Genomic DNA, 25,765 nt, shown 5'->3' with positions numbered 1-25,765 from the left:
AAATCCAGAAGAAGCATGCCTTTTCCATGTCAATTTTTTGTTTCTATCTTTCAGACCTGAAATAATAGTTTACACTAAACTGTCACTGTGTAATGCCAAAGGATGCCAGCCAAAGAAGTATTACTTGGAACAGGGTTCCCAGCTTCTATAGGTGAAGACAGAAACCTACATCTTGAATGACTGAACTGCAGGCATGTCTGTAAGTAGTGCTGAAGGCATAAGGACAGATTTTCAAACCACTAAAAGATGAAATCAGGCAGCTGAAAGGGTATACAAAAGCACCATTCATTAAGCATTGGGCAGTAGCTAGCTAAGGCTGTTCAGGTATTTTTATGGTACCCTCTATCTGTCAGCCACAGGTGGAGGAAACGTATCTTCACACTAATGCAGAGCACCCATAATTTTGTTCACCATTTAAATCAATTAACTTTCCAAATCCTACAGTCAGGAGGCTTCTCCTGGAAATGCCTGTGGGAACAGTAATCACTGAATATCCCATACAAGGCTTCTGCAAAGCAGGGCAACATCTAAAAGCATACACTTATTATTAGAACAGAATAATAATTGATAATGTTTCATCTGTTTTCAGATGATTGTTTAATTAGATATTTCCAGGGGGACTGGAATATAATGCACCTGGGTGCATTAATTTGAAACTTTTCGCCGGCTATTAAAAAGATAACATTTTTTTGATCCTTCTTCCTTACTTTACTGGTTATATAAGCTGTGATGGTTATAGTAAGATGATACTTAGTGACACCAACTGTATGAACGATACAAACGGTATCATCAAGCCTATTTATACACAGTAGTTTAGAAATACGTATGGAAACAATAAATCTGAACCTCCCCATCAGAAGGAAATAAACCTGGGAAACATACCCCAGAAAGGGCTGTGAATGATTTGAGAGGCTTTTTTTCCCCGCACCAATTATTTTACAGTATTATTCACTCCTGATGTGGCGACACTGCTTTTACAGCCTCAGCTCCGCCCCCGCCCCGGTGCCGCCGCCGCTCCGCTCCCGACATGGCCGCCCCGGCCGAGCCCTGCGGCCTCAGCGACGAGGCGGCCTTCGGCGCCTGCTCGGAGCCGGATCCCGGCACCAAGGTGAGGGGCCGGAGGGTGCCGTGGGGCCCCCTGCCCTGCGCCGGCGCTGCGGGAGGCTCCGCGGCGCGGCTGCTACGGCGGGACTGGTTCGGCCCTTGCCCCCCCCCCCCCCCAACCCCCGCCGAGCTGCCCGCAGGGGCGCGCGGCTCCATCCCCCCGCGGAAACCCGGCCGACTGCCCGTCTCCGCAGTAAGGAGCGGGCTGCGCTGCGCTGCAGCGGGTTATTGGGACCCCCTGCCCCCGGCAGGCTTGCAGTGGCCTACTGCGCCGGGCCAGCGCTCCTGCTCGCGTGCTGGGTTTCCGCCAAGCTGCGGCTCGAGGCAGCGAGCTGCCCCTCTGCGCTCCCCTGCGGTATAGCGAGATACTTGCACGATTCTTTAGCGCGCAAAATTAAGGACTGCAAAAATTCCCGCAAAGCTCAGTTACAGACCCTCTCTACCCCACTCCTGCAGAACAGAGGCTGCCCTGTTAGGAGAACCTTGTAATAGCATTTCAGTTGTTCTGAATCTGATTTAAAAAAAAAAGTTTCAAGACTGTCCCACTATCTGCTTTTCAGATGTAGCTATTCAGTAGCCCTTGGTATAGAAAGCCCTCCAGTGGTTTAAGAAAAATGCCTGTACAGTAGTATTGCAGGTTGGTTTTGGTGCCAAGATGTCACTGAGTTTGGGAAAAAAAAATAACCCCTTGCCCAATGAAATAATGAAAATAATAAATCTTAAAGTTGAGGTTTAGATAAATTCAATGTATGCAGTTATGCACTAACCAATGTTCATGTATCCAATATGCTTGCAAACAAAAGTAGGTCACATGTAGTAGAACTCATAAAAGAATAATAAAGATAAGATACCAAATCTCTTGTGCTTTTCTTTCAATATCATTTTTATGTTATAAAGGCATTTTTGTTTAATATAAATCTGTATTTTTAGGACCAAGACAGAAGGTTTTGTCTATACTGGATACAGTACGCTGCTATTTCTGGGCCTGCTACATACATTCATTATTAACTGGCATCTTTGTTAATATGCATAATTAAGTTCTGGTTGATGTATAACCATGATGATGAAATGTTTTTCCACAGGATTTTCTGCTGCAGCAGACAATGTTAAGAGTGAAGGATCCTAAAAAGTCACTGGATTTTTATACAAGAGTTCTTGGAATGACGTGAGTGAAAGTTGCATGCTATAATAAGTTTTGTTTGTACTAGTATACCATATTCATCTAAAAAGAAAAGATTTTTTGGGGGGTGTAATTACACTAATTGGTCTAACTATATGAACAATGCTGGCCCATCAGCTAATGCCAAATTGGATAGTCTGGTAGTCTTTGAGAACTTCACAGCACTGTTAATGCTTAAGTTGCAAATGAACTACAATTGGCCTTGACTAGAATTTTCTTTTTTCTTTTCTTTCTTTCTTTCTTTTCTTTTAAGTAGGTCATTAATTATCAGCATACAACTTGCTTACTTCCTTCTCACTGATGTCAGTTGGCTGGTACTCCCTTGACCCCTCTGGTAGGCAGCTGTTCCTGTGGTCTCGCCCTTAGAGACTCATAGACATAGCTGGCTCACAGGCCACTTCATCCGTTTGCTGGTCCAGCTTGATATTCACTAACGATCTCACTGCTATACCCTCGCTTGCTCTAGTTGCTGACACAACTAGAGCCACAGATACACAGACCTCTATACCTGATTCCAGTTTCTGACACTCAAACCTCAACACGTACATGTGCACATAGAATAGAGAGTCACTCACCCAGGAGAATAGTTTGAGAGCAATTTAGTAAGAAGATAGAAACAGAGTACACTGTCAGGCACAGGGCATTGCCAGACAAGAGTGCTGACTAGGCCTGTTCACATGTGACCAGTCCTTGTTTATCTCTATATCTGTCTATTTTCTCATGTTAGTTCCCCCCCAAATGACCTAGATCCCTCCCTTTCTCCAACTTTGGTTCCTCCCCTAAACATCTTATATTGTAAGTCTTTTACGATCCCCAAATGTTCTTTCCCTGCATCCCTCAGTGTGTCCCATACCACTAGGCAGTCATCTACCTCAGTCTGAAAGGTGCTACAGAGAGCTGCTCCTCTTGACTCATCTTGCTTGGTTTCACACCTGGACCATGGGGCTGATGATGTCCTAGAACAGCCCTAGGAGGAACTCAGGGTGTCCATTCCTCTGAGTAGATATTTTGGGTCTCTCCACCTGCCCTTGTGCCTCTGTGCTCTTCTGTGCTTGTGGAGATGAGCTCCTGATAGGCTGCTTGCTCCCCTGTAAGGGGCCTGGGAGTAGCTGAGGCAGGGTACCCCTGCCAGCCATTGCCTCTCTGTGTTTGTGAAGATGAGCTATCTATCACATAACCTAGCAGTACTAAGGCTCTTTAGACATTCTTGACATCTGTAACAAATTATTTCAATAAAAAATTCTAGCATATTTTCAAACACCTTGACATTGAGTCCAGTCTAATGTAAAATAAAGTATTTCCGCTTAAGATGTGGGTATAAGAAATTCAATTGTAAATTCCTCACTTTGACTTTGCTTAAGTGGTATTTATTATATAGTAGGGAATTTGACTAAAGTTGTTTCAGTGGGAGCAGCTACTTGAGGTAATCTGGAAAAGAAATTAGATTGGTTTTGCATGTTTGCTTATTCTGATCAAAGTTCTTATAATGTGATTTAAATTGTGCCATGTTACCTCTAAAAGTGAGGTGAAAATAGAAGTCTTCTCTAAAACTTTCTGAAGCTTGCAACAGTTTGTATTCATCATGAGATCATTCCAGCAGTCTTTTATCTTGCGCAGTTTTCTGTAGGATCTGCTTCATAAGACAGTGGGTGTCTTCTTGCATTTGACAAAGGGAGAAATTTTATGAGCAGCTTTTTATGACCTCAAGTATTTTAGTTGATTAAATCTTCATGTGTAATATGAATTTGATCATTATTCCTGACTATTGAAAATGTAAATATACTTCATTTAAATGTATGCTGATTATCATTTTTTTTCCTCCTGTTGTATTCTTAAACTGTCTTAAATTGTCTGGTGCCAATGAATAAATTAGAAAGTAAATCTTCTTACTCCTTGCTGACAATTTGAGGTGGATAGACTTAAGGGTTTGCCTGAGGAAATACGTACAAATAAGAGTGAGTGGCTACTTCAGACTCAAGCCTTTTACTAGGATTTATACCTTTTTATTCAGTTACTTGTAATTTAGCTTTTTAGTATCTAAATCTTCTAATTTTTATAGACCTATAATGTGTTCTGGAATGATTCAGTTTGATGGTTCAAAATGTAGCTATTTTGAAATGTAGATTACAGTGCGAAAAGCAAAAAGGATGCAGCAATAATTCTTAAATGGGAGATGCATCTTAGTGTACTTGCTGGCTACCTGATTTTTTTCATCTGTAAGTAACTATTTCAAAACAAATGTTGCCATTTAGACTGCTTCAAAAATTTGACTTTCCTGCTATGAAGTTCTCACTCTATTTCCTGGCATATGAAGATAAAAATGACATCCCAAAAGATAAAACTGAGAGAACAGCTTGGACGTTCTCTAGAAAAGCTACGCTTGAACTGACACAGTAAGTATTAATATAGTGAGAGATGACATGTACGTAAGTGATTAAACATAAGTGTAGAAGTCCTGTTGGATTCTTTACAAAATGTAATAACTACGTATCTGTCATATAGCCTTAAAATGTGGCTGAGATCATGGATACTTGGCAAGTTTAATCTTTCTCTCTCCAGAGCTCTTTCAAACTGATAGGTGAACAATGGTACCTAAGTGTGAAATAAGACTTACTAGCTTTTTAATATGCATACTCTTTAAGTATCAATTTTGTGGGCATCTGGGAAGGGAAAGCTACATTTCAAAAGAGTCAAGTAAAAACTGATTTGGTTAGAACTTCCTGTGGATCCCCTGAAGCATCCTAATAAAGGATTAACTATTGCTTGTAAAATCCAATCAAAGCAAATATTAAGTCAAAATGTAGACTTTATATCCACAAGGCAATTTTGTTAATGTTCAGATCATGGTAATTGAGAGAAGTGCAGAGACACAGAGAATCTCCCAATACCCCACTATATTGTTTAACCCTAGGATCTATTTACTTTACTTTATGTTCCCTAGTGACTGATAAGTCACTAACTCATATGCAGCACAACCTCCTCTGTAACTTGAATGAGGTAGAAGTGCCCCTTTGACTCTTTCAGATGTGGAACCTAAAAGCTATCAGAATGTGAACAAGACTGGATTAGCCCCAATGTCCTATTCCAAAGGCTGTCCATAGGACATAGGAAAATCTTCTGATAGTTGAGTGAATGCAGCCAACACTTGAATTCTCTGCTGATTCAGAATACTAGGTGGTCCTTAAAGGAAGCTACTTATCCTCTTGAGAACTGAACATTTAGGACTTGGTCATATCCATGCTTCTTTTCAGTATGTAATTATGACTTTTTACAGCAACTGGGGCACTGAAAATGATGAAAATCAATCCTATCACAATGGCAATTCAGATCCCAGAGGATTTGGTAGGTCTTTTGTTTTATGTGTGTAGTTTCTAAGCTTCATTTTATTGTGACTGCATTCTTCCTTCATTGGGAAAAACAGGGGTTCAGACACTAAAAAAAAAAGAAAAAATTATATGAACACAGTGCAAAGATTATTGGGTAAATGTGTGCTGTAGGCATTGTTTTTTGAGAACTAGTAGAATAAAAATTCTAAGCTTACATGGCTGAGATGATGTTCTTAGTAGTTAATTTGAAGAAAAATTACTAGCACCAGTAAGGATGGGAGCTTCTGTCCTGTCTATCATTGCTCTTCTTTCAACATATATACTCTGAAAGATCACAAAAATAGGTAAATGAATATATTTCAGAATAATAAGCCTCAGTTATAGTTTTATATAAAAAGTTTAATATTGTGGCAAACATATGCTATCACTAACCAGTAATTGCTCTTGCATATTGGATTATCATAATATTTAGACTGATTTAAGTTTGGATTTCTATTTTATAATATACTAGCTACTCATTTTGAGATAGGAGAATTCTGTTTGCGTGCAGGACTGAGAAGTATTTGTGTGGCAAGATAGAGAGCAATTCTGTGATTTGATATTTTGAGTCCTTGAAAGGTCACTTAAATAAATTTCAGACTACTTGACATTTAAAGCTTCTGAATTGATCTGTAAGCTGAGGCCTTGAGCAGTGCTAATGTTAGTCTCTACAAATACAGCATTAATAATAAAATCCTGTGCTGTTGAATTGAGTAAATGCAAATAAATCCTGGTACATAGATGTGCTTCCAGAATGCAATACAGACAAAATAATTTGATTGAAAATTTTATTTTTTTCCTATTCTATGTAATATTCACATATAAATAATATGAGCTATTTTAACTCTTAAGTTCTTTTTTAAAAAGGCATCATCAAAAAGAAAACTTTCTAAAGGAGAAAAATGTTAATAGTAGAAATGCTTTTTGTTCTGAAAATAATGCTTTTATCAGATGAATCACATCTGATGTGACCTATGGCATCTAAACTTTTTGCACAATATGAAATGTTAAGCATACTTTTTTCCTAGAACACCCAGCAGTACTTACAGTGTGCTTCAATCTTTTTACCCTGTTGCACAGGACACATTGGAATTGCTGTCCCTGATGTCAACAAAGCTTGTAAGAGGTTTGAAGAACTGGGGGTAAAATTTGTGAAAAAACCAGATGATGGTAAGTCTTAATCAGAAATGCAAGTTAATTTTTTTAATTCTTTATTTTTAATATACTCTATGTAGTAGATTTTTGTTTAAGAGGAAGCTGGATAATACATTTCTAATAGTTAATCTTACTATTTAAAATATACTAAAACTAATTGGCCCTACTCCCTCTTGCACAATGGGGGAAAATGATAGTAGAGCCATCTCAGTAACTATTGTTAATCAGCCTAGCGACGTACATTCTGTATTTAGTTTGATCTTCACTGAAATTCATGTGCTCTATTGATGTCTTACTCTACTATATATAATATTGCCTAGAGTTATTACAGGTTTTACTCTGTTATGGGCCAAATTCAGATATTTAACACTTATTTGCTTATTTTCATATTAAAATGAAGTGACTTGGAAGATGTAACTACCCTCACCCATTAAAACTGAGTAGCTTTCAACTCTTCTGGCAATTTTTGTTGTTCTTTAACATCTTTAAATTTACTAAAACCCACCTTTTAGTCATTTTATCTGAACTGTTCTGTCAGCCTTGGTATGATGTACATGAATGAGGATATTTCTATTTGACTTGTATAACTTTTAACCAAAATGCTTGATGCACAACTAAAAGTTGTTCCTAGAGAGTACATAAATAGTATCCTCTTTTAGTTAATATAAAATGCTGAAATCAGTGGTGAAAAGTCTTGCATTCTTCAGCTGGATTCTCCTCTTTGAAGAGACCTCTTGACAGTTTTATTACCGACATGTTCCAAAACAGGCATTTACCACCCAGCAGCATGCACAGATCTGTGATACTCCTCCTTTCTTCTGGCTATACAAATTAGATTGCTGCCTGTACTTACAGAGACATTAGTACAGAAAGGAGACTTAAAATGCTTTTCATATTATTCACTGTCTTCTCAGATAAAGCTGTGTGAATACACAAAGCGTATTGCTAAACCTAACTTGAACACGAGTTTCTTGATTTAAGAAATGAGCTCAATATTGCTAACATTTTAGAGTTTCTGAGCCGTTTTTAATTTGGTCAGCACCTGATGAACCTAAGAGATGGTTGAAATGAGAGCTGTTGACTTTGATTCTGTGTCACTGCACAGCTCTAAGTAGGTAAGAGGAGCAGCTAGGACTTAATGGAATAATTCTCAAAAAGAACCCTTGACACAGCCAAGCAAGAGGAGGAGAAACGAGCAAAATTTGTTTTTTAGCATTAAGAAATAATACAGCAGATGCTGAGGAGAAGGAGAAAGAGGTTTTAGACTGCATTCATTGTTTGTGGAGCAGGCTAAGAGACTTGACTCAGTAACATAGGAAAGAATGAAAGTACAGAATCACAGAATGGTTGAGATGGGAAGGGACCTTTAGAGATCATCTAGTCTAACCCCCTTGTTCAAGCAGGGCCACGCATAGCACGTTACCCTGGAACTAATGCAAATGGCTTTTTGATATCTCCAAGGATGGAAACTCCACAACCTCTCCAGGCACCCTTACACTCAAAAAGCTTTTCCATATGTTCAGACAGAACTTCCTGCATTTCATTTTGTGCCTGTTGTCTCTCATCCTGTCAGTGGGCACCACTTTTTCATATACACATGAAAGAAATTCCCCCTCAGTCTTCTCCATTTTTCTGCAAAGAGTCCCAGCTCTCTCAACCTTTCCTCATATGAGGGATGTTCCAGTCCCTTAATAATCTTAGTAGCCCTTTGCTGGACTCGCTTCACTAGTTCCTTATCTCTCTTGTACTGGGGAGCCCAGACCTGGACCCAACACTGCAGCTATGGCCTCATCAGGGCTAAGTAGAGGAGAAGGATTGCCTCCCTCGACCTTCTGGCAATACTTTTACTAATACAACCCAGGATACCATTGTCCTTTTTTGCCACAAGGCCACGTTGCTGGTCTAGATTTGCGCTACTTCTTTTGTCATGCAAAAGGGAAAAAATAATCTATTTTCTAAAATAGTCATATTTGGATTACGAATTATTCATGTAGTCTTATTTTTTTTTCTTACAGGCAAAATGAAAGGACTTGCATTTGTTCAGGATCCTGATGGCTACTGGATTGAGATTTTGAATCCTAACCACATGGTGACTCTGACTTAGTTCTGAAAAAGTATATTGTATAAGAGATGCACGCTTTCAGTCCCCTGGAGAAATCTATAACAGCATTTGTGAAATTCTCACTTAATTGAGAAGAATCGATTGTGTTCAGAGTCTCCTCCAAACTGTCCCCAGGAACCTCAATGTTCTTGAATTCCCCTTTGTTGTGCTGTGATGCTAGTTGTTGAATCTTAGATATCAGAAGGGCTATTTATTTTGGTTCATGAATCCTTTTCTTGAGAGGAGACCTAGCTATAAAAGATGTGGACTGTGAACTGAGAGTATCGTAGTGAAGATGAAGCCCATGCCTGTGAGACTTAATTAGTGGAATGTTGTATTAATTTAATGGTAATGCACAGTAATAATAACTGTGCCACAATAATTCCTGGGCTCAGATAAGTGAAAATGGAAATGTATGAACTATTGCATTTGCTTTCTACTATATTCTTTTAAAAATACCAGAAAACAGTGTTAATAACATAAATTGAGTTTGCCATACATCTTTACCTGAAGAATTCTTCTTAGTTCTGTATGCCTCAGCTTGACAAGATAGTGCATACGAATCCAGCAATTCCAGAGATCTCCACTTTAAGAATCATTCATAAAACTGAATCCAAGACAATATTTTTTACACTTGGAAATGAGTAAAAATGGTGTGCTTGACACTGCCTGCAGCTGCTAAAGCAACCATAAACTCATGAGGAGTTTACACTGCAACTCAAAAGATAATCTTTCTTTTTTTTTTTTTCCTTTTTTTTTGTTATATGAAACAAATATTTTAAATTGTCCTTTAAAGGATGTTTTCTAGATGGTCTCTACTTAAGTGCATACTGTGCTTTGGGTCATGCTTTACTGGTGTCATATACAGCAGACTCTTTCTCCGACTTGGATATATGCCAAGTTTGCTTTTTCTGCGACACTAAACACTGTTCCATATTTGCATTCTCTGTTTTGCCCCTCCTGTACTTCCAGCCTAGCCTGTTCCCTGTCTTGTTCCTGCAAGGTTGATTTGTTCTTCTGTACATTAGGATATTTTGGGAGGGACAGTATAGTTGTCTTCACTGTTTAAAGAGGGATCTCCTGAGAAACTGAGCTATCTTAATAGCTGTCACCACATGCTCTCACTGTCATCTTCCTCTTAACTGTGGCACTCCTCCACTCTCCAACCCAGCCTCCCAGCAGGCTGATTCATTTTCCTGAACTGGTAAAGATTTTCTTGAATGCTGTTTTATGCCACTTTGTTAAGCAGAACAGGAGTCGGTTCAAGGCTCCTCAGTTTCCAGAACAACAAATTAGGGCTGGCTCCCTTTAGCAGCAATTTAGGTTGGTCCAGCTGACTCATGAAACCTCACCTTACTCCATTAAAAAAGGATGCAGCATTGGAAAGAACCTTGCGGCACCAATTAGAGGGCTTTAGTGTTTGAAGAATATTGTAGCATAGCTTTAGTATGATTTGTCTTCTGAAGTTTTGTAGCCAGTAGGAGAAGTGCCAAGAAGGGTAAGAGCTACAGCAGTGAGACAGAGCACTCAGCTGTTTGCAGCTTATGTGCACTTTGATGGCTAAACCGTGTTTTTACATACATCTCTTTTCTTGCTTGTGTTCTGAAATTGAAATTTAAAATGAAGTACAACTGAACTGAAACAAAAGTGCTAACTGCAGTTCCTCACCATTCAGTATCTTGCATTAGATTGTGTGCATAGGGAAGTTCTTTAGACTAATACTGGTCTAAGTAAAGTTGCCTAAAATTAGTTTATTTTTTATTTCAACACTTACGAATATTTAATCTGAAGAGTTTCATAAAGTATTGGCAAGGAAATGCCTATAAGCATCTAACTTCAGGAGGACAGATTGTGTTTAATCTACATTGTTCTTTTGTAAAAGTTCATCAAGACTTGTTTCACTAAGCTTCAAAGTACAGGTGTGACTGGAAATGCTACTGACACGATTGTGTGGAATCCGGTAATTAAGGGAGGGATGGCTCATGAGCTGGGTGAGAGTCAGAGGGCATGCGTGAGTAGTTAGGTGGATAAAAGGCAGTAGTCTGCTTGCAAAGTTCTCTGCTTTTGAAATAAAACTTATTCTGAACATGTTCACTAATTCTTGGAGTGACCCTTGGTTTTTATGTACATGGCAAATCAGACCACTGATAGCAGATGAGGTTTAGATGGCAAAGGCAACTATCTTTAACGCCAGGAAATAATGATTTGACTTAGTCTATATAATTTCTAGGGACAAGAGCAAAATAGGTTTTACTTATGTACAGTGCCAGAAGAAAATAGTAAAAAAATATTACAGGATATAACAAGATATACTTTTTACTCCCCCCAAAACCACACACACACACACACAAAAACACACAACAACCACCCCTACTTCTATCTGGCATACACCAGTGAAACCACTATTTTCAGCTGTGAAATGCAAGAATAGAGAAATATCTATGTTGATTCTCTTAGCCTGCATCAGCTATTACAAGATTTTAAATGTAAGATTATGTTTAATGTTTGTATTGATTATAGACATAATGCTATTTTTGCCTCTTCTGAGGGAACAGTTCTCTTCTGCTAAATGACTAAGTAGCATGTAGTGCTTTTCCAATTGGAGGGTCTCAGTTTGTTAAGTTAATGCTCGGTTCAAGCAGTAGAAATGGAAAAGTTATCTTATTTTCGTACAGAGGTAAGTCCACATTCTCCTTATGGACAGCAGCAGCTTCCCGCTCGTTTCGACCGGAAAGAGTCGAAAACCTAACCTAACACCTACGGGTTTAGGGCAGAAAGTTTCACGCTCGAGTCTTAAGGCTGAACGAAGCAGGCAGGAATCTGGCCTGCAGGAGGGGTGCCAGCAGGGGAGGGTCTGGCGGGAGCTGCCGCTCGCCGCGGACAGGGCGTTTGAACTAACCCGCCGGCGAACACACGCGCTTCTGCGCAAGCGCGCGCGCCGCCGCCGCTGACGTCAGCGCGCAGGAGGGCGGCTGCCGTTGCTAAGTGACGTCGGCGCGCCGGTTGACGTAGCGACGGCGGCGGGCGCGGGGGTGGAGGCGTTGCCGCCGCTGTCGCCGCCGCCGCCGCTATCGTCGTTGCCGCCGCCGGGGCCGGTGAGTTCCCGGGGCGGGGCGGCCCTCTCCGCCGCGCCGGGCAGCTCCCGAGGCCTCCTCGGCGGCGGAGCCGGGCCGGGCGGCGCCGGGGAGCGCAGAGCGGCAGCGGAGAGCTGCTGGGGTTTTGTCGGAGAGGAGCGGGCCGCGCCTGCAGCGCCGTTCGGCGCGGGCTGGGGAGCTGGGAGGGAGGCCTCGGCGGGCCGGGCCGGCCTGGGCCGGGCCGTCTCTGCGGCACCTACCAGTTGCAGGAACGAAATGCAACTTCTAGGGGGACGTCAGCCCTAACTTCTCCGTCTGTGACCTTCATTTTGTCTCATCCTTCTCTGCTGCCGTCTGCATGGGACGCTCCCTTTCCACCTGCCTTTTCGCTTGCCCGTAGACATTTTTAAGTACACGGTGCCGTGGGTGGGTTTTTTTTTAGGCGTTATTGTAGTGCTCAAAAGGTTTTAGCAGGTTCTTTTGCGGTCGGTTTTTTTTATGTATATAGCGTTTTTTGTACTGCTATGATTCGTGAAAATTACTTTTGACATAGAGGAAAGTGTCAGATTACCATAAAATAAAAATGCTTGATGTTAACTTGTGAACAGTCTGCCTCTATTCTTTGCTTTCCCTGCAATGCACTTAGCTTGCGTTATTTTTAAAATGCATTGTGTCTAACTGTCCCCAAACCATTGTGGCATTGCTTAATTTTTTTTTTCTTTTAAAATAGACCTACTGTCTATGCAGGTGTATTTGATGTGTCTTCTAGTTATAAACCTGTAAATCTAGTGCATGAAACACACTGTTCTGTTGGGATGTATTCACTAATACTTATCTAAAACAAATATGCAAGAATTCTTGTAAATTATTTTACCATATGTTTTAATAATACAAGCCCATTTAATAACGCACATTGCGTATGGGAACAAATATTTAAGTGTCCCTGTTATTCCCCCCAGAGTATTGATTAGGATATCTTCTTTGTTGGACAACTGTTTCTAGTTTGCTGGATTGAGGTGTGGTTACTTTCCTGTTTATGAGACTACGTAAAAATATTTTTTTTCCTTCTCCTTCCTTCCTTTCTTAAACATATACCTTAAAGAAGATTAGACTATCTTTTGTTAGAGAATTTGTAGATCAAGGTATCATCTGTTTAGCAATTTAAATATAGTTTATTTTTTCTTTTAGCAGGTATGAGAATAATAGTAGTTGATATATTGAAGAGAATCATTGTTTGATATTGTATTTAAATATATAATGTTTCCATATTTCAATGTTTCTACACCCTACAGTTTTGTTTTGTGTTCCTGCTCTTAAGATTATAAGATTGCACAGGAGAAAGATTTGCAACCGCCTTAAGTAGCATAAAAGAGATACTGAGATTTCTTGTCTTAAACTAGACAAGAATACTTACAGAATTTTGCATACTTGAGGAATAAGATGTGTGAAACACTTTGCATAGATCTTGTTTTCTTAAGAGATTCATCTTGGAATATAGTGCAGTCAGAAACGTTGATGTTTTAGCTAGAGTGACAGCCAGAATGAAGTTTTTGTGTCTTATCATGAACAATTCAATATCAAAATATTGTCATTTGTGACAGTTTTTTTTAAAAAAGGTCAAAATTAAATAATGACAGCTCAAAAAAAGGAATTCTAGTGTTCTACTCTAATGTTATTAAGTGTTTTCCCATAGAACAAAGGTTTATAAAAATTATTTTAAAAAAAATCTGAGAAACATGATCTCCAGAGGTCCCTTCCAACCTTACTGATTCTATGATTCTGTGAATCAATTTGGCCATGGGCCACATGCCCCCTATTTTGATGATATGTCTCATGCATTTTTTCAGGAATATGGTACATCTGTTACTGTGCAGCTGGACGTTGCTGAATAGCGTTTCCATGAGTTTGCTATTCAATCTTTTTGTTGTTCAGAATGGCAAAGAACCCTAATTTTCAGGAAGTTGCTCATCTGCCCACAGGCTACGTCCACTATAGATCTTCAGACAGCTTTACTGGTAAGTGAGCAAATGTGTTTTTTTTTTTTTTGAGATTCAGTTTCAGGCTTTAGTTGTATGCCATTTTTAACCATGTTGGATCAAGTGTTTTTGTATTTGTATGAACGCATTATCTGAACTCCAAAACATTGTTCTTTGTACACAGATAAACTTAGTCTTGCCATCCTATCAGAGAAGTACATCTCAGAGCAAAATGTTAAGTGTGAACACTATAGTACTTAAGCAATTAGAATGTATTTGCAAATAAGCCCTGCATGTATTTCCATGTACTTTAAGTCAAAATGCTGTAGTTTGTAATGCTGTCATGAAATGATTTGATAAAATAGGACGATAAGTTCTTTTTTTTTCTCTCTCTCTTTCTTTCTTTCTTTTTTTTTTTTTTTCTCCATTCCTTTCACCACAGTAGGGTTGGAGGTGAGAGTTAAAACCTGGGAATGACATTTACTTGAAATTATCTTTCAACATCTACATAAATAAATTCATATTACATGGGTTACGTTATTATTGGATGCTAAACAGAAGCAGTTGCTTCCTCAGGCATACAGACTTAGTTATTAATATGATATTAAGAATTTTTGGGTTTTTTTATTGAAATAATTTACATTTTTTTAACATACTGTGTGCATTATGGAGTTCTCATACAGACTATTTGATGCGAATAATAGCATTAGTGTGATGTTTTGGTTTAGTTGGTTTCTTTATTTTTCTTGATGCTGTAAACATCCTCATGAAGCAGGTATCAGTGGATGTCATTCATATATAATTCAATCTGATATAATGCCTTACTGTATTTTAGATTTCAGGTTTTGTGTAGTTTTATGAAAAACTTTCTTTCTCTCTGTGATATTGTGGCTGTTTCATACAAGAGAGAATGTTTATGAAATATCATGAAGCTGTGTTAATGAAGTGCGTATTCTGGAAAGTTAAAGACTCAGGACTGCTGAATTAATGATCTTCAAAAAATACAGGAAGGCTTTCTGTAATCATAAGGATTATCTTGAATAAAGTGTTGATTGTTTTCTTCTTAATGCTTTTTTTTAAGCTAGGGAGGCACTTCTATAAATTCAGTATCTTTCTTTCTTACGAGCGTTCCACAAGGCCTTTTCAAGATTTACACTGATTTACACTTTTGCTGGTATTGTTAGACCAGAATATACTACTAAGATTTGTAATTAAATTAGAAATATTAATGCTGCTTTTGTTTCTTAAAACCTTGATGAAAGTTAAAAATAATTAAAAAACCAAACATTTCTAGTTAAACATTATTCCATTTCATGTGAAACTGAAGAAATAGTGACCAAGCTTTTATTCAAAGAATTAGTTTTATGGGCTTACATCAAATTATAATACTAGTCATTTTACTGTTAGTACTTGGGCCGACATGAGTAAACTTAAAATTCTTCGCTAACTTAATTAAAAACTTCAGCCTGAACAGTGGTATTATTAGAACATGTATTTTTTCCCCCTTCTGGTACAATTTTCTGTCTTAGTCAACATTATTATTCTGTTACTCAGAGTATAAAGGAGTGTTATGTGTCCTGTGCTATGGTTCTGACAGAATCAAAGTATTTGCTTGCTTTTTCTCTCTGTGTGTATGTTGAAGTAATTACAAAAACCCCTTTATTTCCTGAGATGTCAGCTTAGTGTACCAAAACTCATATAGGAACAAATTATTTATTTGTAAAAGAACAGGAATATATCCATTACAGAGCAAGCCATATGACTTGATACAATGTTATGTTTGTGCAGTAGCCATACGGTCACACTGCCAGTGTTCTGTGAGTCTATGGTAATAGAAATTGTATTTAAAATAGTATTTTGCTGTGATTTCTATTAAAAAACCTACTTGTTCTTTAAAACACAGTAAAATGTTTTCTGAAGTAATACATTTCAAAATATTAAAACACTATTCGAATAGTTCCAAGTCAGCTCAGAACCATCATGATTCCTATTTCTAGGAAAATCAGAAATTTTAGAAAATTATATTTAAGAAAATTCCTTTTGTTCAATTCAGACAAAATCTGTGTTATCTTGATGGGTACAAATGGATGATAAAGTATTGAAATGTCTCAAGGAAATGAGGCTTATTGCTCTATTTTTATAGTCCAGACTGACTTCAGAAAGTTTTGAATTCTTGCATCAGTCTGTATACTTACTAATTTGTTTTTCATAAATTATTTTGAAAGTTTAAATAGGGTTATCAGTTATGTAAACATTTTTCATTCATCTTTTATTTACAGATTTCCAGAATACTCGTGAACAATTTCTTAAATTCCTTATTCTGTGTCTGATATAAAAGCAGCTGTTTATTTTATTGAAACAGTGCTGTTTTTCAGATAACTCTTCAGTGATAACCAAAATTAGAGGGAGGAAAGTGACTTAGTACTAGTCTTTACTAAACAACTCTCAAACCAGAAGTGCAATAAACATCTCATTGTAGTTTTGCGGTTGTTGCATCATTTTCTAGACTATGTTTTGTACATTGTGACAATTCTGAGAACCTTGAATGTCTATGAAACAAACTGCAGCTGACGTATAGGGTTCTCTAAATTTCTGCTTTTACCATTTAATCCAGGGTATTGGTGTATATAAAGACTAAGTCATCACTGACTTATTATTGAGTGTCCCTCATTCTATATGCTGATTCTTTTTGGGAGGTAGGTTTATATAACCTTGAGATGAAAGTGTTCTTTTGATCTTTTACATAAAATGGAAAAAAAAAATTATTAAACTTTTTACCTTGTTGGTGCATGACAAGCAGCTGCTGTGAGTAAAGCTGATTTGCAACCAATGACTTTCCTTTTTCACTTTTATAGTATCTCAATTTTATTTGTGGGGTGTCTGCTCATTCTTTCAGAGAGGGAAGTATATGAAGAAAAAAGTAAAATATAGAAAAAATGAAAGTAAAAATAGATTTAAAAAACAAACATGCAAGTAGTATTTTATATGTGTGTGTGTATTATATATATATATAAATGAAGTATCATAAGAGAACATTCCTAATGAATTAAAACTGGAACTATTAGAAGCCTGATAGTTCACAATTCCTTGATAATATGTAACACTTGTAATTGGATTGCCTGACTGTTGCATGTAACAATGAAAATAACAGCAATTAGAATGGTAAGTTATACAAGTATTGAGGAGTATCCAGACCTTAGATTTGCAGTTGATATGTTCTTTTGTTTGCCCCTTTGGTGTAATAGAGCTTTACATTTTGAAGACATTTCAGTTCTATTATGGTCTATAAACTCTCAAATAATTTTTATGTTGTGATGAATATTACTGCTAGTATAAATGGATTCAACTTGATTGTTATGAGTTAAGTTATTTGTGCTTGTTGAAAAATAAATGTTAGTGGAAGTATATCTGTTACATGAATCTATTCGGTGCAGAGTTGCCTTAGTTAATTGCAAGTTAGCCCCTGCAAGCAGAAGAAGCAATCTGTTACTATGAAAAATACATGAAAACTAATGTATTCTCCTGTTAGGATAAAAGGATGACTTTATATAGTATCCTGTGTTCATAGATAGACAGCATCCAGTATCTGTGATGTCCGCGTCAACACATGGCTTCTAATTCAAATGGTAGAGAGAGCCTGAGGAAAGCTGAGTCCTGTTCCTATTTGCGCTGTGACCTATATTATCGATTTAGTATGTTGTATCTGTCTTTCTCTTATTTTATTTTCTATTTATACCCTTTCTGATTAGTTTATTTGCAAGTTCTTTGGCTGCAATTCTACAGTCTCTTAATTTCAGGTATTATGGAAGTGAAAATAATACTTAACCCAATATATGTTAGGCTTTTCTGTAGGAATGGAAGTAACTGGAAACAGATGTGTATTTTCTGATCACATTTTATATATAGCTACATAAATGCATTAATGTCGTGAATATTTCCTTTTCTAGATGAATGGTAGGTATGCACAGTGTGTGATTTTATCATTTTGCTGTTACTTTTGGCACACTGTCTTTCCCGAGTACTAAGTACACACCCATTTTTGAAAAGTGGCCAGCTCCTGCAGCACAGAAAGTATTTGAAAGTATAGTTGAATTATTATTTGAAACAGCTAACTTGATCTTATTTAGAAGTAAACTCTACTATAAGAAATAAAAGTAACTGATTTAAGACTTGAATTCTGCTGTGAATGCCTTTTTCAGTGAAACTACCTAGAGTCTTAGATGCATAAATAAACAAATTAAGAAAAAGAAAATCCTTATGATTTAAGAAATAACAAAATGATTCTATAGAAGATATGAATAGCATGTTCATCTGTATTGTAAATCAGTAGTGTGCTACATTTATGATACCGAGGTTTTATTGTGGTTTTATTTTCCTCAATATGAGGGAACAACAACAACAAGAACAAGAAAACTGAGCAGAAAGAATAAAACAAATTGTACATTGTGAAACTTTGCTCTTTGACAAACTTTGTATATTAATTATTAGAAGTCATTATAAATTCTGGAAAGTTAATTAGATTTCTACAAGAATGAATTATGAACACCAATAATTTTACTTATTACTGATAAAATTACAGTAGAGATTTCAAAGTTAAGACTAAGCTTCTTTGATCAAATTATTTTTCTGTAATTTATGAGCATTTTAATTCAGATAAATTGTTTTTGAATGGTAGTTTTACTTAAAATTGTTTAATTTTTAATTCTTTTTGTTGGAAGCTTTTTTTATTTTGAGTAGATGGATTGACAGAGTAGTGAGGTGAAGGAATTCTCTGAAATATTTGCTGTGAAAAGAATGGATGCTAACTGAATTGAGTCCTGTTATAACTGAATTATAATTTGATTACCCTGGAATAAGATTTAGAATTTATATTATTCACTTATTTTCATGGTTATGATTTGATCTTTGTCATTTTTTAATGTGGCTTTATAATGCTGGTTATTTTATTTTTCCCTTTAGGCTACCAGTATCATCCCTCCAAGATGAGTAACAGCCATCCACTTCGCCCTTACACAGCTGTGGGTGAGATTGACCATGTTCACATTCTGTCAGAGCATATTGGTGCTCTAATGAATGGGGAAGAATATAGTGATGTTACCTTTATTGTGGAAAAGAAACGTTTTCCAGCACACAGAGTGATCCTGGCTGCTAGGTGCCATTATTTCAGGTGAAGTATAGCTTTTTGTCAAGACTCACAGGAAATTTTCATGCGGATAAGATAAACATTGTTTCTCTATGAACTTTTCAATGTGTAATCATCTGTCCATTGAGCGTGACCTTTTCTGTGTGAATGTTTCCCAGCACATCAAATGATTGTGTCCGGATATAAAAAGATAAATAACATGTCATGATGTTATTCTTTTGACCTTCATTAAATTGGACTTTGAAGTCATCTTTCTCTTGAATTTGTGAAACTAACTTCAGAACAAAAAACTTTGCTATAAAATTGTTGCAGTTTCTCAGAGTGTGGTTGGTATGCTGCTGTGGAAACATTCATTGAAAACTTTAATGTTGACATACTGAAATTGAGCATGTAAAAAGGACTGGCTGATGCAGGTTAAATTGGTAAAATATTTTTTTTTAAAAATAAAGAGTAAAGGTAGAAGTAGACTAATCCAGCTTCCCCCCGCTCCTTTTAAAGAGCTGGGCATTTTCACTCTAAATACAATTAACTATACTTCCTGGTAGTCCTCTGCCAGTTAATTTTGTCAGAGGGATAAGCTGATACTCAGCTGAAATGTGAATGTAAATTGTATTCAAACTGCTTATCATATTTTAAAAAATGTGTCACTGATGTGTTGATTTTTTTTCCAAGATTCAGCACTTCAGCAGAGTTGCTATGTGCTGGTTTTAGAGTAAGAAGCAGAGGATCAACAATCCTGAGATTTACTAATCTGACCCTGTTATTATGGTGATTTCACTTGTGTTCTGAAAGGTTTTTAGAATTAGATGTTTTTATTGTGTTTGTGTTTTGGTGGGGGTGTTTGTTTTAGTGCTTTCAGTGAGGAAGTAAAAAAGTGCCGGGATGATATATGAACTTCTGCTTTATAAATTATTGTTTCAAGTGACGATGGAGCAATTGTTCTGTGAGATTAAAAACATGATACATTAGAATTCTGTTCCTGTGCAACTGCTTTAAGAGCAGATCTGCATTTTAAATACCAAGCATAAGAGTTTTTCTTTTCTAATTTCCTAAATTCTTTTTTATTTATATTTTTTAAATAGTTTTGTATTTTTATAAAAATATAGAATAAAAGTATAAATAAAACATATATATTTTAAGTATAATGTATATAACTTATAATTTTTATAAATTTTTATATAAAAATACTTACTTTATCCTACCTCTTTTGGGACTGCTGTAAAGCCATATATTCTTGTTTCTATTTTTTTGGTCTGTTTCTTTTGTTTGTTTTTTTTTTTTTNTTTTTTTTTTTTTTTTAAGTAGTGCAAGTGTTGTTAGAATGTAAATATCTCAAATTTTATCTTTTTAATAGAGCATTATTGTACGGCGGAATGAGAGAATCTCAGCCTGAAGCAGAAATTCCTCTTCAGGACACCACTGCAGAAGCATTTACAATGCTGCTGAAATATATTTACACTGGTCGTGCCACACTACGAGATGAGAAGGAGGAGGTCCTCCTAGACTTCTTAAGCCTAGCACATAAATATGGCTTTCCAGAACTGGAGGATTCCACATCTGAGTATCTTTGCACCATACTTAATATTCAGAATGTTTGTATGACCTTTGATGTTGCCAGTCTTTATTCACTTCCCAAATTAACTTGTATGTGCTGTATGTTCATGGATAGAAATGCCCAAGAGGTGCTCTCTAGTGAAGGCTTCCTATCACTTTCTAAGGTATATCTTTTTTTTTTTTTTTTTTTTTTTTTGGTCAGGAAAGTTAATTTTACTCTGTTTTATGCTACCATTAGTATTTTATCGTAAAGTGAAAGTTTACGGATTTATTAACAGATATCACTATATGCTAATGAAACTGTGGCAGTTGGAAATGTTTGAACCAAGGAGAAATGAAAATCCTGGTGATCCATTCTGAATTTTTAATGTATTTAATTCCAACCTGTCAGTATAGTTTTTTATATATATATATATATATATATATATATATATATATAAAGCTAATAGAGTACTCTAATAGGTGGGAATGGGCAACCTAATCTTACTTTTTCTTTTTTAATCTGTCCTTGATATAATATTATCTGGTTTCTGAAAACTGGCTACTGGATATAAAGTAAAAGACTTGAGAAGATAGCAGAAGATACCCCATTCTGTTAATTTCTTGATATAGGCTGTCTCTGTGAAGGGTAACTTTCTTCAGTGTAAACTAAAGCACCTTGGAGGTTGCTGTGATTTATACTCATTGCTGATTGTTGTCATATTCCAAAATCATGGAATATGGGAGCATTATGCGGTTTGGGGGAGGGTCTCTTTTTTCATGTTAGTTGTGTAAATATTTGTGTAGGAATCTGAGAGAGTTCTGTGCCATTGAAATGTTTAAATTGCTCTGCCATGAACCTTGTTGAGCTGGATCACAGAATCACAGAATGGTTGAGGTTGGAAGGGACCTTTAGAGATCATCTAGTCCAACCCACCCCTGCTCCAGTAGGGTCATCTAGAGCACATTAGACAGGACTGCATCCAGGTGTGTTTTGAATATCTCCAGAGAAGGAGACTCCACAACCCCTCTGGGCAACTGGTTCCAGTGCTCTGTCACGCTCACAGTAAAGAAATTCCTCCTCATATTCAGGTGGAACTTCCTGTGGTTGTTTGTGCCTGTTGCTTCTTGTCCTGTCACATGGCACCACTGAAAAGATTTTGGCCCCATCCCCTTGACATCTCCCCTTAAGGTATTTGTAGATGTTACTAAGATCCCCTCTCAGTCTTCTATTCTTCAGACTAAACAGGCCCAGCTCTCGCAGCTGTTCCTTGTAGGGGAGATGCTCCAGTCCGCTGGCATCTTTGTGGCTGGTAGTTCCATGTCTCTCTTGTACTGGATCTAATAGTGCTACAGTGTTTTCACATGGTATGCATGTGAAGCAGCCTCATACCTTGAAAGAATGATTGTTTAATAAAGATTAGTGTATTTAGAGCATGTTGTCAAGGTGAACAAAAATTAGCAAACTAACTTTGTTCATCAGGAAGCACGTACTTCTTGTCTTTGGCAGAGTCAGTCCTGGCATGTAAAAGAGGAATGTTCTTTCCTGAGGCAAACTCCTGATTGTTCTCCTTACTAAATGAAAATCAAAAAGCTATTCTTTTGTTCTCAGTTTGCAATCAGTGTTTGTTTTCACATGAAAAGGAGCTACTGAGAATTTGTTGATACTAAGTTCATCCCAAAAGAGAGACGAAAGAGGAAAACAAACCATTTCTAACTATTTAGGTTTAAAAAGGTGATTGCAAGCCACAATTGATTTTATCATCAGTTTTATCAGCCTGTGTTTGAAGGAATACTTTGCACCATTCTGCCAAATCTAAAAATAACTTCTTAAATTCCCAAGGAAATCTAAAGCAGTAACTTGGAATAAAATTCACTTGAAGTTTTCCACAGTTCTGTTCTGTCGTATTTCTCCTGATGGTTTTTGGTTTTTAATATTGCCTGTTATTTATTTCAAAGACTGCATGATTCTTGCATAAGTAGCTAGAACATATGAACCATAAATACAATACTGAAACCGAAAGCTTTTTTCTTTTTTAAATCTGAGAAACTAGATTAGAATTCAGGAATCTTAAGGAAACTTTGACTGCTTCTCTGAATTAATAGCTTTAGACACTCCTCGGGAATTATTTTTAATAACTTCCAATTAAAACATCTGTTAATTTTTGCTATATTTTAGATTTTAATTTTCTTTGACTTTATTTTTTTTCCTTGATGTTTTTTTCCTTTTCTAGGCTGCTCTCCTAAATATTGTACTAAGGGATTCATTTGCAGCTCCTGAGAAGGACATTTTCCAAGCTTTGATGAATTGGTGTAAACATAACCCCAAGGAAAACCATGCTGAAATCATGCAAGCAGTACGTTTGCCGCTAATGAGTCTAACAGAACTGCTAAATGTTGTAAGACCTTCTGGATTGTTGTCACCTGATGCCATCCTAGATGCCATTAAAATTCGTTCTGAGAGTCGGGACATGGACCTCAACTACAGGGGCATGTTAAGTGAGCATCTTTCTTTTTAAATTTTTTTTCTGATTGGTGAGGGACAGACTATAATTATCTGGAGGATGTGCTTAATATGTTTTTTGAGTTTTTATCTATTATTACTCCTTGTAAAAGGCTTATATAATGAAATATATCTTTATGTACTATTCTTGACATTGGAATTCCTCAAATAGTAAGTAATACTATTCAGCATATTTCCTTATTGGTATATTGGATACTGTTCAGACATATACATTGTAGTGAGCTTTTTTTCTTGAAGAAATACTGTTTTATTAAACTGTTTACTGTTTTACGAAAATACTAAACATAAGAATGCATCTCTTCTAGGATATTCAGCATATTTTAATGATGCTATCTTTTTTATTTTGAGAATTTTTAAATGCTTTTTACCTTATTTTTGACTTTTGTCTTGCTTCTCGTGTTTGCCCGTACAATGTGTTTCCCGAAACTATATAACAGAAGCCTAAAATGCTTGAAGCATTTTATTTAATTTTTGTTGTCTGTGCTCTATGTTAATTTAGCAAGAACATGTAATGCCTAGCAGAACGTTTTATAAAGAAATTGTTTATTTGCTATTTAATGGGTGAGTTATAAAGAGTATTTGCCCTGGAGTGCAAAATAACGTTAAATGATCTTTTGGAACCTGCACTGTAGTATCTCAGTCATGAAGGATGAGACCTGAAATGGAAAATTGCTTTCTTAGAACTGCATCTCCTCTTTGTTCTCTCTTAGAAGTTGCAGGTATTAATATTTAAACATCTGAGTTAATGTTTAAAAAATCCTATCATACAAGACATTCTGTTGGTAGTGCAACAGATAAATATGAAAAAGTTAAATGGTGCCTTCTAACTTCCTTCTTCATAGTCATGTCTCTAATAATAATAATATGCTCCTAATCTGTAGATTTCTATCCCTGTCGAAATCATAGCTTCTAAGAGAACTGAATTTCTGTGTTGTTGTAGTACTACTTGAGACTTTTGGGACTTCTGCAGAAACACTGGTGGCTATGTGCAATTTTGTGATTGTGCATCAGTGTATTTGATGCATTTTGTAGTAGTACTACAACACAATATGGTTAAAATTTTACCCCTTCAAATTCTGTTCTTTAGGTATGAGATTTATCATATCATTAAAATTCATACTTCTCTTGTTAACTTGTCTAAAGAGTCCAGGAGGCATCTCTTCATCATTTAGTGTTCAGATCATGTTTTCAGGCTTGTCTTCTTAAACAAGACAGTTACATGTCCTATATTTAATGAAAACTTTTTTAAAAAGCTTTTTAACTCTGTATTGTTTTGCTTTTTGAGTTACGGAATGTTATCCACAGTTATCTTGATGAAAGATTTATTCCTAGAACAGGGTTATTACTGTGAAATGGTGGCATTAAGGCTCCCTTAAGCGTATTGATTTGAAGCCCAAGAAGCCAATAGGAAGTCTTCCATTAGCTTCCATGGTCATTCACTCAGGTTCATTTAGCTTTGCGGAATACTGGAAAGTTGTATAGCTATTAAAAACCATGGCTATACCATTCTGCAAATGGATGGTGCGTGCACATATACGGAATGAGAGACTAAGTATGCCAGAAGTGTCTAACCAGGAAGAAAGTAATGACTGAATGAGGAAGATACTTTAGAATTCTGTAAAATTATGAAAGGCACCGAGAAAATAAATACTGCATATTAGTAGATGGTTACTATTTATTACTACTATGCATGAACTCAAGGGCATCAAATGAAATGGAGGAAGTAGAGTTTTTAAAATACATTTTGTTGAAGTGCGTGATTGTGATCATAGTTCTTCATTGTGCTTTAGAATCAAAGTATAAACAGTTCTTATAAAAGCTGTGAGGGGGAAAAATCATAAAATGATCCATTCTTGGCTGTTAAGTACAGAGATACAGTTTATGGCATGGGAAACAGCTTTGTGTTGCTGGAAGTTAAATAGATTTACAGGAAGAGTATTACTCTGCACTGGTACTTTTTGTACTTTTTCCTTAAGCACGTGTTTGTGACCACTGGTGGAGGAAGGATATTGGCAATAAATCTTCATTCTGACCTAAGCAGTTGATGTTCAGAGAATGTAATTTGCATTGTGGGAATGTAAATATTAAGCAATTATTTCCTTTTCTTAGTACCAGGGGAAAATATTGCAACAATGAAGTACGGAGCCCAAGTTGTAAAAGGGGAGCTGAAATCTGCTTTGTTAGACGGGGACACTCAGAACTATGATTTGGATCATGGATTTTCTCGACATCCGATCGATGATGATTGCCGTTCTGGTATTGAAATTAAACTAGGCCAGCCATCAATAATCAACCACATAAGGATACTCCTATGGGACAGAGACAGTCGGTAGGTGTGAAGTTGGTATAAAAAGGGAAAGTAATGCTTTCTGTACCTGTGCTAACATATAAATGCTAAATGTTCATGAATATTTTATAGAAATGTCATGATATAGTGTTGGAGATGGCACTGACAATTTTTATTTGAAAAAAATCTTTTTTTTAAATACAATTTTGGTTACTTACACAGCAGACCATATTTTGTGATCTTAAACTGTGTCATAATGTCTCGTATTCTCTGTATCTTTATTGAATAGCTTATATTACTAGTAACAGTTCAAATAATTCATT

General features: G+C 36.6%; 2 protein-coding genes across 3 annotated transcripts in view; both read left to right on the top strand.

The window, feature by feature from the left end:
- The first annotated feature begins 984 nt into the window (after positions 1–984).
- Positions 985–11,003, top strand: GLO1 (glyoxalase I). Its single transcript, XM_085320626.1, is given in 7 exon segments — positions 985–1,108; positions 2,187–2,269; positions 4,537–4,677; positions 5,559–5,626; positions 6,730–6,819; positions 8,820–8,888; positions 8,891–11,003. Coding segments are annotated over 7 exon segments (573 nt in total). The 5' UTR covers positions 985–1,027; the 3' UTR covers positions 8,932–11,003.
- A 916-nt stretch (positions 11,004–11,919) lies between these two features.
- The window catches only part of BTBD9 (BTB domain containing 9), a 139,361-nt gene continuing 125,515 nt past the window's right edge, over positions 11,920–25,765 (top strand). For both annotated transcript variants that reach the window (XM_085320617.1, XM_085320606.1), the window contains exons 1-6: positions 11,920–12,000; positions 13,827–13,994; positions 18,915–19,122; positions 20,453–20,816; positions 22,866–23,130; positions 25,265–25,484. In XM_085320617.1, the coding sequence (XP_085176743.1) occupies positions 13,913–13,994; positions 18,915–19,122; positions 20,453–20,816; positions 22,866–23,130; positions 25,265–25,484 (1,139 nt within the window). In that variant the 5' untranslated portion in view covers positions 11,920–12,000; positions 13,827–13,912. The remainder of the gene's footprint in view (positions 12,001–13,826; positions 13,995–18,914; positions 19,123–20,452; positions 20,817–22,865; positions 23,131–25,264; positions 25,485–25,765) is intronic.

The sequence above is a fragment of the Rhea americana genome, unplaced genomic scaffold, assembly GCF_003343005.1.
Source record: "Rhea americana isolate MKP2758 unplaced genomic scaffold, rheAme1 scaffold_119, whole genome shotgun sequence".
NCBI lineage: Eukaryota > Metazoa > Chordata > Aves > Rheiformes > Rheidae > Rhea > Rhea americana.
This window is presented reverse-complemented; position numbering and strand designations above follow the sequence as displayed.